Here is a 13,150-nt window from a genome sequence, read left to right as displayed (position 1 = left end):
AACTGAAGTAGTCATTATATTTTGCTTTTCAGTGTATGAATGTAACTTCCAAGTTCCTAAACTCTATGTGATCACACAAAATACCTTATAGCAGTGAAAATGATCCTTCTGCTACCATCTAGCCAATAAGCCAGGAATAGAACCCTGATTTTCAACAGTTTCAGCCACAGTGAGCAATGCTGGGGGATGATGGGATTTATCCATTCTTGAAGTCTACCAATTCTGTAAAAAACAGAAACAACAAAAAGGACTCTAACAATAAAGACAGCTGCAGGCTGTTTTCTATGAAATACATTAATAATCACAAAAATGTTGGCAAAATAATGAGAGGACAAAAACAAAAAAAGCATGTACAGGGATTGTCCTCCAATTACAACCACAATTAGGACCGGAGTTTCCATCAATAAATGATGTGATCATTTAATAAACCATCATGTGACCATATCCAATTTTACAACTTTATTTGTCATGGTCGTTAAGTAAATCACCATTTGTTGTTGTTAGTCGGGAAGTCATATCTGACCCATCACGACCCCATGGACAACGTTCCTCCAGGCCTTCCTGTCCTCTACCATCCCACAGAGTCAATTTAAGCTCACGCCCATGGCGTCAGTGACTCCATCCAGCCACCTCATTCTCTGTGGTCCCCTTCTTCTTTTGCCCTCAATCGTTCCCAGCATTACGCTCTTCTCCAGTGAGTCCTTCCTTGCAATTAGGTGGCCAAAGTATTTGAATTTCATCTCCAGGATCTGGCCTTCTAAAGAACAGTCAGGGTTGATCTCCTCTAGGACTGACAGTTTGATCGCCTTGCAATCCAAGGGACTCTCAGGAGTCTTCTCCAGCACCATAGTTCAAAGGCCTCAATTCTTTGGCACTCAGCCTTCCTTATGGTTCAACTTTCACAGCCATACATTGCAACTGGGAAAACCATAGCCTTGACTATACGCACTTTTGTTGGTAGGGTGATGTTTCTGCCTTTTAGTATGCTGTCTAGATTTGCCATAGCTTTCCTCCCCAGGAGCAAGCATCTTTTAATTTCTTGGCTGTAGTAGTCCCCATCTGCAGTGATCTTGGAGCCCAGGAGAATAAAATCTGTCACTACCTCCATTTCTTCCCCATCTATTTGCCAGGAATTGAAAGCGCCGGATGCCATGATCTTAGTTTTCTTAATGTTGAGTTTCAAGCCAACTTTTGCACTCTCCTTCTTCACCCGTGTCAAGTGGTCCTTTAGTTCCTCTTCACTTTCTGCCATTAGAGTGGTATCATCTGCATATCTGAGGTTGTTGATATTTCTCCTGGCAATCTTAATTCCAATTTGTGATTCATCTAAACAAATAACCCTTACCCCATAGACTTTGCATGTCCTCAGAAACTGCAACCATAATAAATAGATGCTGGTTGCCAAGCAACTGAGTCATGTTCTCATGACTTTAGGAATGCTGCGGTCATCATAAGTGTGAGGACTGGTTGTAAATTACTTTTTTCAGCACTGTCACTGACTGAATGATCATAAGTCAAGAAGTACCTGTGTAGCTTTTGTCTCCAACTTATGACAGTAATTAAGCACAGAATTAGTGTCATAGGTTATGGCAATTCTTTGAGGCTTTCAAAGCATTCTGTAATTTTGGCTGTGGACATTCTATATATTACTGATAGACATTCATTTATTTTTGATTTATCATCGATCTGGCTCTTCCAGAAATGCACCCATTTATCACCAATCTGGCTCTTCTAGAAATGCACCCATCAGTACTATCATTGAATCTATTCATTTTGCTGTTGATCATCCTCTTCTCTTTTCTTCCACCATTCCCAGCACTAAAGGTATAAAATAAAATGTGCAGAAGTATGATAATTTGACCCTTGTTATTTGTGCCTCAAGTGAAAACTCTGAGTTGATTCGCTCTGTGAGTCATTTATTTGTTTTCTTGACTATGCCCAGATATTTTCTCCAACACCAAAATTGAAAAACATCAATACATTTTCTGTCCTGCTGCTTTCTAACTTTCATTTCTATAGAATGCCACAGGGGATACCATTGCCTGAATGATTTTGATCTTTGTAAGCTGTATAAATGAGAGCCAGTTTGGTATATTGGTTAAGGCACCAGGCTAGAAACTGGGTGACTGTGCATTCTAGTCTTGCCTTAGGCACAAAGCCAGCTGGGTGCCTTTGGACCACCTCATTTTCTCTAACCCTAGGAAGAAAGCAGTGCAAACCACTTCTGAAATCTTGCCAAAAAAACCTGTAGGGACTTGTCTAGGCAGTTGCCAGGAGTCAATATTGACCTGAAGGAGCGCAAAAAATACAAAAAAAAATCTGTACAAATAAACTAAATACATGTAATTAATGAGATCAGAGAAATGTGAAAGGAAACCAGGTTTGAACTTATGACCAAAAATTTTCTGTCAGAACTAAAACTCTTATAGACATTATAATGGTTTTTCAATTTGACTTCCAAAAAATGATTGTTGTGTGGCAAGACACAGGAATAAATTATGGTGTACACCAGGGGTCCTCAAACTTCTTAAACAGAGGGCCAATTCATGATCCCTCAGACTGTTGGGGGGCCGGACCGGCTGGGTGGATGTAGCTAGATGATCATATGACTGGGTAGGCGTGGCCAATTTATTTTTTGATATGGATTTTTATGTTTTATATCTATAGTTTTTATATAGTTTTATCTCACTGTTGTGTGCCACCCAGAGTCATCTTTCGTGAACTGCTTTCATCAGGATCTAAGGCAAAAATATTCAGAAGGACCCAAAAGCTAAAGCAGCTTCTATAAAAGCATTTGCAGGACTGAACTATTCATATAAAAACCTGGGTGAGATTGCATCATTGCAGATATTCAAATACCTGGGAATGGAGTGGAGATAAAACCTCCCACAGCAAAGCCCATAAAAATCCTGATCTTGAGTGAGACATAGACTGGATCACCTTATTTCAGAAGGAGTTTAGTGGCATTTTTTATTTTATTGAAAACTGAAAGACTTCGTGATTAGCACAGTCCTCATATAAACCCCTTCCTCGTAATATGAACTCACTGGTTCTGAAACAGGAAGCAAATCTGTTCGTTCTTTAAAGACTTGAAGAGAAAGATTCCATTGCTTCTTATTGTCCCTTCTCCTGGCTCAGGCATCTGCAACCTTAAACACTCCCTCTCATCTCTCTTTCTCTCATATTTTTCTCTCTGTCTCCCTCTCCCTCCCTCCCATCTCTTTCTCCTTCCCACCCTCCCTCCCTCCCATCTCTCTCTTTCTCTTTTTCTCTCTCTCCCTCTCTCTCTCTCCCTCCCCCCTCTCTCCCTTATCTTTCTCTCTCTCTCTTTCTCTCTCTTCTTTCTCCTTCTCTCTCTCTCTCTCTCTCTCTCTCTCTCTCTCTCTCTCTCTCTCTCTGTGTGTGTGTGTGTGTGTGTGTGTGTGTGTGTGTGTGTTGCTCTCTCTCATTCCCTGTCTCTGTGTCTCTTCTTACACTCCAGGAAAACCCTGCGTGCTTTCCTTGGGGCTTTTCGCTACCTGTTTTTCTTTCTTCCTTTTGGAGATCCGGGCTTGCTGAGGAATGAGCTGTGAAGGATTCCCTCCTCCTTTCACGACCCCCTGGCCGCTGTGGTGGGGCCAGGAGGGTGTGCATGAGAGGAGGAGGCGGAGGAGGGAAGCCTCTGCCACTCATTTCTCAGCAATCCCAGATTTCCAAAAGGAAGAAAGAAAAACGGGTAGCACAAAGCCCCAAGGAAAGCACACAGGGCTTTCTGAGTGAGAAGACACAGAGACAGGGAATGAGAGACCAAATCTGTCTCTCCCCTCTCCCTCTCTATCTCTGCTGTGCAAGGCACTGCGAGAGCAGTGGGCAAGCATGGAGGGGATATTGGGTCTTCCTCCCCCCCACCGCCCCACATCAAAGGAAACCCAGCCGGGATTCTCCTTCCCTCCTACCTTTCCTCCTTCCCCCCAGCTCCCTTCCATCCACTCAGTCCTACTTTGGGACAGAAAAGCGCGCACTGGAAACGTGTGTTGGGGTGACTGAAGATAAGGGCAACGGCTGGGAAGGGCAGGGCGGGGCTTAATCACCACTGTGCGCGGGCCGGATAGATTGCGTTGGTGGGCCATATTCGTCCCGTGGGCTGTAGTTTGAGGATGCCTGGTGTACACTCTGCTTTTTACCTATTTCCTCATTATTTCTACTATGTATTTCTTTCATTAGAATTGACATTGTATTTGGGACTTTAGTTTCCTCTAAGCTTGTAAATAAACTCACAAAAGCTATTAGCCTGCAAACTATTTAGTGGCCTCCTGGGGGCTTGAAAAAGGATGGAGAGTTCCGTGCTCTGCATTTCTGTGAAATGTGTTGCTTTCTAAGCTGAGTTAGGGACAAATATTCCATTTCTCCTCTGACAGCCAGCTCAATTTCCTGGGTGCCATTTCATATATACATACCCCTATTGTTCTGGCAAACTCTGTGGTTACCAAGCCACTGCTTGAATATAAACTCTTTGTGGAGGTAATGTTTTTGGCTTGTTTCCAGTCCAGTCCAGTTACCTGTGAATTGACTCATACTATCAGCTTCACTAAGAAGTCAAGACCAGGAAATCAACTCTACAGGAAGCTTAAAACCACCTATTCCATCTTATATTCCAGTAAATTAATCACATGTCTGCCGAGCTGCTTCCAAATATTATCTCATTGTTCTGGACCTGTTTCGGCCTCTTTTGCCTAGGAAAAAAATGAATGGGATAAATAAATGCAAAGGCCCTTTTATAGACTTTTACATTATAATAATTCAGAGTAAATTCACAATAAGTAAAGGTACAGGTTCCTCTCGCACATATGTGCTAGTCGTTCCTGATTCTAGGGGGCAGTACTTGTCTCTGTTTCCAAGCTGAAGAGCCAGCACTGTCTAATGACAATTCCATGGTCATATGGCCGGCATGTCTAAATGCCGAAGGCGCATGGAACGCTGTTACCTTCCCACCAAGGTGTCCCTATTTTTCTACTTGCATTTTTACATGCTTTCAAAGTGCTAGGTTGCTAGGCAGAAGCTCCTAGGCAGAAGCAATGCTAGGGATTTAAATCGCCAAACTGCCGACCTATCTGATTGACAAGTTCAGCATCTTAGCCACTGAGCCACTGCATCCTCTTGAAAAATTCACAATAATAAGACACAATTGTTTTTTTTTTTTATCATAGCCTCATAACTATAATTCCAAATGCTTCTTTCTGTTATATTAATGCTTACCATAATTTGTATCTGTGGAGCTCTTGATTCTCTCTGAGCTTGGTTGTTTGCTTGCAGATATTTAATTACCTGACTAGGTAATAACATCAGCGCTGGCTGCCAAGTGCCCAAATATTGATAATGTGACTGTGGGAGTGCTGCAATGCAGCTTTGAGGACCAGCCATAACTAACCATTTTTTAAAATTGTTTTTGTAATTTCAAACAGTCATGGAATGAATGACCATTAGGTGAGGAGTGCTTTTGCGCCGATTTCTATAATACAACATATGTACGGGCCGGATCTAGAACAAACACGGCTTAATTTTAACTTAAATGTGCAGGAACCCTGCTTAATTGTTTGAAATCTGTAACATGAGTTGGCAGTGTTATGTGAACGAAGCCAATTATGGTTTACTTATGAAACAGTGATGAAATTAACTATGGCTCTATTCAGTGTGTGAATGAGGTCACTGTGACAGTAGATATCAATGTTTTTGTTTTTTTTAAATTGTAGAATTTCCTCCCTCCCTCCCACCCGTTTTATGCATTCACCATTTGTAGCAGATGAACAATGCTGACAAGATGTTGGAGATTAATCTTGAAGAGAAGCAGATAAAGGGCACCAGGTCACTTTTTTTTTTCAGGCAATTTGCATTGGCAGTAGCATAATTCATTCAGTTTTCCTTCCCTGCCATCCTATACTGACATAACACGCCTAAGTGAAATTGAATGTCACAACAAGTGTTTTGCTTTCCCTTATGGGAGAGAATGCAAAGATCTAAATAGTTCTTTCATTTAAATGAAGATTAAGGTCTCAAGGCAGTGGTTTGATTGAGTGTAACTCTTGTAAATCCCATTATTGGAGCTGCTGAGCTGTTCTTTGCCTAATTGGCAGCTAGAAATATTTTGGTACATCTGTAAATGCAGATGGAAAACGTTCTTGTAGTTATCAGTATGCAATGATTTTAGTATTTTAAAAAATAGGAAATGTTCTGTTTTCTTCCTAAAAGTGTATAACTTTTTAAAAGATGATTTGGGATGTATATTTTTCATGATGAATATGGCTATTATTTTTTAAATGCTTAAAATATCTGATAAAATATATATTTATTGAGCATAGCAAAAGTCATTCAGAATAAATAAGGACAGAACTGAATAAAACCAACACTGTTAGTGCTAAAAGCAATCTTTCAAATTATGCAAAATTTGCTGAATGCACAAAGCAAAAGAAGTTTGAAAATGGCTTCATAGCTAGGAACACTATAACAAGAATTGTACTTGACTACAATGCAACCAATGACAATAATATCAATTAGGATTCAGAATAATATGACAATTATCTAGGTTTCTGCTCTAAGGACTGATACTGAAGAAGAGGAGATTATTGAGTTTTATCTTCAAATTCAGATTGAAATCGACAGAATATGGAAGCAAAGTATGCTGCTTGTAGTTGGAGACTGGAATTCCAAAGTTGGAAATATTAAAGGGAAAATGATTATTATACTGTCTAGGAAACTGAAATGAAGCAGGAAACTGCCTTGCCAATTTTAGCCAGTCCAATGATTTCTAGATTAAGCTAATTAAGCTAAAGTGGAAGAAGAAAGCCATGATATGATCTTAAGCATATACCTACCATTTTCAAGGAGAACATCAGGATTCACTTTGAAGTCGTCTACCTTATTGTTTGGGAACCAAAGAATGTGGAATGAATCAAATAAATTGTTAAGGAGGGGTTTAAAAAGAACTCAAGAAAAAGGAAGAAATAGAAATAACACATGGGTGTTTTGAGTTTTGATTATGGTATATTTGGCAGTCAGATTAGGACCTATGGCTACATCTTATATTGTGATGAAAATTGCTAAAGCTAATAATGCAATTGGTCAGCATTTCAAACTAATAATTTCTTGAATAAAGTCTCACCTCCAGTGTTAATATAGCCATAAACTGGACCCTTTGGTTCTATGCAGTCCTTTTTATCTCCTACAGATCTAGATGAGATGGGCGGCACAGAAATCTAATAAATAAATAGCTTTAATTTTGATACCCCAGCATTTTCTACTCTTTTCTGGATAGATTGTTTTACACAAAGTATGTGTGTCTTGTCTTCAGCTGTTGTTTTCAAATTACTGAACTGAACCTCACTATTTTTCACAACTCTGTTGTGGCAAATGCAAACTTTGGGTTACGGCAGGCTTTTTTCAGTTCTGTGTTTTTGTGACCCCCTTCTTTCTTTTTTTTAAAGTCTTTAAATTCAATCTGAGAAACACCTTCACTGATCTTGCAGGTGTTGTGCTTTTCATGAGAAAATCCTAAATTTAGCAGTGAAGCTATCTTGCCTGACTTTAAAGTACCATCTCTTCTGAAGATTAATCTCTCTCTCCCCTCCCTTTCTTCTTTAAAGATTCATCTTCCAACTACATCAGACAACTTGAAACAAAAGTCAAACTGCTAGAGGATGATAACAAACTTCTCTCTCAGGTAGGTGGCTCTTCCTGTTCCCTACTACTAGTTGTTTAATAAATAACCATGTTTTTGTCCTTAGCAATGGATCAAACTGACCCTGAGAATTAAGAAGAACACTAATCTTCTACCAGTAATGGTAGGACTGAAATAGGACCAATTTTTTAAAAATTTTGTTAAACATTTGGGCAGTATATTGTACACATTTAATAAATAAATAGTGACATATAAATAAACAAGAAACTTTTATTGGAAGAATAAAAGAATATGCTTTCTGCTTTGGTGGAAAAGCGTGCTGAGCAAATTTCTAGGAAGGTGGTATCTATTTCAAAATGTTCCTGTTAAGTTTTGTTAAAGGGATCTTTTCCAAAGATAAAAAGTTGCTTTCTGGGATTCCCCCCCCCCCATCTAATTGTGCATATCAAGATTGTGGGGAGTGTTGAATTTTGGGAGACTCCCTCAGATTCTGAGATTGCAGATTTAGCCATGCATATTTGTCATCAAAGATGCTGTTTGCAACAACCTCAGGTTTAAAACCAAGTCCCCATCCCCCAGGATATAAATAGTAATTCATGGAGGGGGGTGCAAGTTAACTCTTTCTCTTCATTATGTTCCACATTGAACAAATTCTAAGATAATTTTTTCTAAGAGTTCTAAGAGTATTTTCTAAAATTGAAGCTTACATGTTGCTTACTCCTGCTGATTTTTATATTATGCCAAATTTAATAACTTTATTTAAAGATAAATTGCTTTGGAGATATTTAAAGGTTACCGAACATGCTGTTAAAGGGGCATTACTTTCCTTTTTTGGCATAATTTAGGCCAGGTTGGCCACTCCCAACCTGGCCTAATTTCACTCCCAGGATAACTTCATATAGCTACAGTATTAAAAGTTTAGTTCCTTTTGCAGCTACCACTCTAAAAGTTTCTTCCCATTTAAATTCCCTCATCCTCCCAAGTAATTTTTCTTTTCAGCTATTAAACTCATTCTCAGTAGCATTATAGAAAATTATGAATTATGAAAATTACTGTCTTTTTTTGAACCTGGATTGTGGTCCCAAAAATTAATGATTCTGCCATATATTAGGCCATTGGAACATAACAGTCCTATATCACCTACTCTGAACAGCAGGTCTTTGGATTAAAGGAAATGTTGTTTACTAAATATTCATCAGGATATCGTCAATATGCAATAGGACACGAGCTTAAATTTGAAATCTTTCATATGGATGTTTCCTTTCCACTTACCATAAACACCACTAGCTTTTTAGTAAGTATAGAATTGACACTTAGAGATGAAGACTGAGTTCCCAAATCATGCTAAGCTGTAATATTTATTGGTTTCAGTGTAATATGCTTTGCACATTCAGCTAATTATGGTTTATTAAATAAACTTAGTTCAGAAAAACCCTGATATAATGAAGTTATAAACCAGATATAAATATCATAAGTTCAAGATCTAATATAAAATTTAAGGGGAAGAACCTTGTGGTTTTAAATGAAGGTCAAAATGCAAACGTTATTGGAACTTATATGTTCTGTTTATTTTTTATGCATAATTTCTCAGAACCTAGATTGATTGGTTCAAAGTGAGCTTCCATACTGATGGTAGACTTGAACTTGAGTCTCTACTCCTAGTCCAGCACCTTAAGCGCCAATCTGGGAAAGATACATATGTAAGCATTTCATAATTTCTGTTGAAATGCATATGATTTTTAAGGAGCAACATTACATTTGAATGTTTTGTGCTGAACTCGTTATTTCTTCAAACTGCCTTTTTTTCTTTTTGAGCAAGGAAAGTGTTTTTAAAAATAGAGTTGAATAAATAGGTTTGTCTGGAAGCATGGATTGGGTTGTTATAACTGGCTTCCAGTTCAATGTACTCTTCGGCCTATGTTTTCCTAACTTACATGAGTTACAAAAGGAAGAGAACAAGACGCAAGAATAAGTAATAGGTTTTTCACAAAAATACCCAACCACATGGGAATATGTATTTTTTAGTAGGCTAAGATTTTTGCTTAGCAGCTGGACCTCAGATTTAGCAAGAGTTTGAATGAAAAATTATTTGATCTTGTAGATTTTCCTGAATTCCTCAGTACTTGTTCTATCTCGGACTGAGGAATTCTCTAGTGCTTAGACTGGAAGCTGTTTGGCCCTAAGTCCATTTAAACCTGCATTTTACAGGGCATTGTGAAAGAAAAGAGTAGATAGCAATGTACAAAGAACAAGAAATGAGACCTGTATCAACCTATATCAAAATGTTGTAGTACAAAATGTTCTATTGAAGATTGCAGCCTTTTTGCTCCTTTCTTGTTTACTCCCCAGTTTTCTGATTCCTCTCCACAATTGTCAGTGAAAATTCTGTGGCCCCTAAGCTTGCTCAGATGTCTCTGATCTATTTCTGTACTCTCTCCCTTTTAGTTTGCTGCTGTTTACTCTTCTTGTACTTCTGCAAAGCTTGAGGTTTCCCCTCAAGCATCTAATATTTCTCTTTTGTGCATAGTGATGCCATTTTGACTGACTCTAAGCATCAAATACAGAAGAATAACCTGGGGCCCTGCATGTGGGATAAAGCCCATCTCTTGACTTTGTGGATGATTAGTTGAATAATACCTGGCAGCCACGTGTTTTATCTTCATTTCTTGTACTATATTGTGTATTTTATGTATTATACTGTAAGCCACCTAGAATCACATAAAAGTGAGATGGGTGGCTATATAAAGTGAATGAATATAAATTGAAATAAATAAGAACAGTAACAATGAAAATAATTTTGCTTCAGTTTATATGCATTGCTTTAGTATTGGGATTTTGGCATCCCTTGAAAAATTAGCAGGAAATTTTGGGAGAAGAAAAGGAAAAAAACATTCTTAAAACACATTTATGGAATTTATGGAATATTGTGCCCTCTATTGTTAGAACCATGGCAGTTACTAAAGTAAATCAGGGCTTTTGTGCTATAGTTGCTTAATAAGAACTTTAGGCTAAGAACTATGACTAGGTGAAAAAGCAAGAATTAGTTTTGGCCAAATGAGGGGTGCCTCCCATAGGGTAGGAGCTACCAGTTTAGAGTTACAGTAGTAGGGATGGCAGCAAGTCAGCAGCTTCAAATTAGAACTTTCTGCAGCTCATTGTTTCTCTTTAATGGTTATCTGGATTTTTGCTGCTCAATTGTAGTCATCTAAGTCTTGGTTGTCCTCCAGAAACCCAAAGAGTAGGTGACCTGGTATATTCTGCCCTGATAAGGAGCAGTTCTCAGCTGTTCAGGGGCTGAATATCCTGCTTAGATTTTGACAGTAGGATTTTCAGCTCCTGAATGGAGAGAGAATTATGTGTGGTCTCTATGGACTACCCAGGGTCTCTTCCATCGTCTGGAGGCACTCCATGCTCCTTATTTGGGACTCTGTCCACTTAATGACCAACAAGACCACTTAATTCAATCCACCTCATAAATTTGTTGTTATGGGGGGGGGAGAAATCGGAGAACAAAGGTGTGTAGGATATGTTTTCTGCCTTGAGTTATTTTAAAAATAATAAAGGCGGGATACAAATTAATTCAGCCTCTCACATGTCTATTAATTAAAATCAATTATTAAATTATGAGAAGTTCCTCTAGAAGAGACTCTGGGAAAGACACTGGTCACAGATCTGTGATCAAAAGTCAACTGACCTGACTTGCTCTGAGGCAACTTTCTGTGCTAACTGCAGAGATCCAGATTATTTCTTGCATATAGTTATATGGCTGGATAACTAAACAGTATTATAATACCACTGCTGGTGCTACACCTGCATAGGTTTTCATTTTGTAGTATTTAAAATCATGTAATTATTGACATTTTTTGAACCAATAAAAGAAATAATTGAATAGTGGGAAAAAAATGAATAAGTCAAGTCTAAAAATGAAAGCGTTTGCTTGTTAGTCTGCATGTGTAAGGGGGAGATCTTAAAAAAAATTGACAGATATATATCAAGAGTATCTGTAACAACACAAAAGGAAGCCAGAGGAGGTTCTGGCAAATGTCCTTTTTATTCACATGACCAACATTCTGTCTATGTGTTGAAAGATTACAAGAGACGTCTGGAGGCATGGGAGCTCATTTAGAAATATTCCGCTTTTTCAGGTGGGGATGGTGAGTGGAAGGAGATACAAAGGAGGGCTTGATACATTATGGAGCAGCCTATGAGCAGGTCAAATAATATGTTTCCTGAGAGAGATATCCACTAGTAGAGAATCTCTGTATCCTGAGGATTCTGTATAACAGAGATCTTTAAAACAAAAAGCTTGCAATGTAGTTTGCAGCCAAAAGATCAAATTACTTGGAATTACTTGACTAGTATAGAGTATTCAGTTTGCTTCTTCAGTTTAGCCCTTGGAAGGATGCCAGGTAGACTTCCATAATCACTAGTGATTTGCTAATCTCTTAATGCAAGGCATTGTCGGATGCTTAGTACCTCTGATTTCATCACTTTCAGGGTCTTGTCAACACAGTTCTCTACCAGGAAGCAATCAACTTTCCAAATACAGATAAAATGTCATCATGGAAGGATAAAAGATACAGGGATCAGACTTCTTTTCAACTCTTGGCTCTCTTAGCATTTCAAGCTTTGAAGGGGAGTTCACAATTCATATTTGTATCGACTTGTTTCCTTGAACCAAACAAAACCAAATGGAAACCTCCAAAGGTGGCTTTTAAAAGACAGTGCTCAGAAGGGTGGAAAGCAACTTGACTCATCTCCATATAGTTAACTTTTGGGATAGGGCTTCTTACGAGCAGGATAGTCTGTTGTAGATATGCAGGTCGTAGGAGGAGAAATGTCAAATTGTTTAATCACACAAGACTAAAAATTCTGACACTGAGATAATTTTTTTTTTCTAATTTGATTTATGTGCCGCCCTTCTCCGGAGACTCAGGGCGGCTTACAGTGCGTTAAGCAATAGCCTTCATACTTTTGTATATTTTATACAAAGTCAGCTTATTGCCCCCACAAACTGGGTCCTCAATTTACCTACCTTAGAAAGGATAGAAGGCTGAGTCAATCTTGAGCCTGGCAAGATTCGACCTTACTTTAATTGCAGACAGCTGGTGTTAAATTACAGTGCTTAGTCTGCAGAGCTATCCAGGCTCTTTAATGGTTTATGAAAATCAAAGCCAAAAGTAGAGCTTTTGCACAATGATGCTTCGCTGCAACAAATATTCCACATGTTTCCATGAAAACTGGCTGTACGCTCATTACCAAAAAGCAACTGCTTGCATAGTTTGATCTGTGCCATTCAGTTCTGAACAGGAGAACTTCTAAAAATAGCCTTGTGCTAATCATTCGCCTCAGTGGTTTGTCATGTTCAGTTCTGAAAAGAAATGAGTCATAGCAAACTCTGTAGAATTTTAAAATGTATGTCATTCTGTGTGACTTTTTCCTCTTGTTACCTTTAGCTCCCACCTTACAAGCTGTTACTTAGGCCCAGCCTTTCCGTCA

The 13,150-nt window shown here is 38.5% G+C and overlaps 1 protein-coding gene across 1 annotated transcript in view; it reads left to right on the top strand.

The window, feature by feature from the left end:
• Positions 1-13,150, top strand: part of CCDC85C (coiled-coil domain containing 85C) — a 165,145-nt gene that overhangs the window by 99,643 nt on the left and 52,352 nt on the right. The window contains exon 2 of the mRNA XM_070931553.1: positions 7,617-7,693. Within this exon, the coding sequence (XP_070787654.1) occupies positions 7,617-7,693 (77 nt within the window). The remainder of the gene's footprint in view (positions 1-7,616; positions 7,694-13,150) is intronic.

Source organism: Pituophis catenifer, unplaced genomic scaffold (assembly GCF_029215685.1).
Source record: "Pituophis catenifer annectens isolate HBS135680 unplaced genomic scaffold, rPitCat1.0.hap2 SCAF_1, whole genome shotgun sequence".
NCBI lineage: Eukaryota > Metazoa > Chordata > Lepidosauria > Squamata > Colubridae > Pituophis > Pituophis catenifer.
This window is presented reverse-complemented; position numbering and strand designations above follow the sequence as displayed.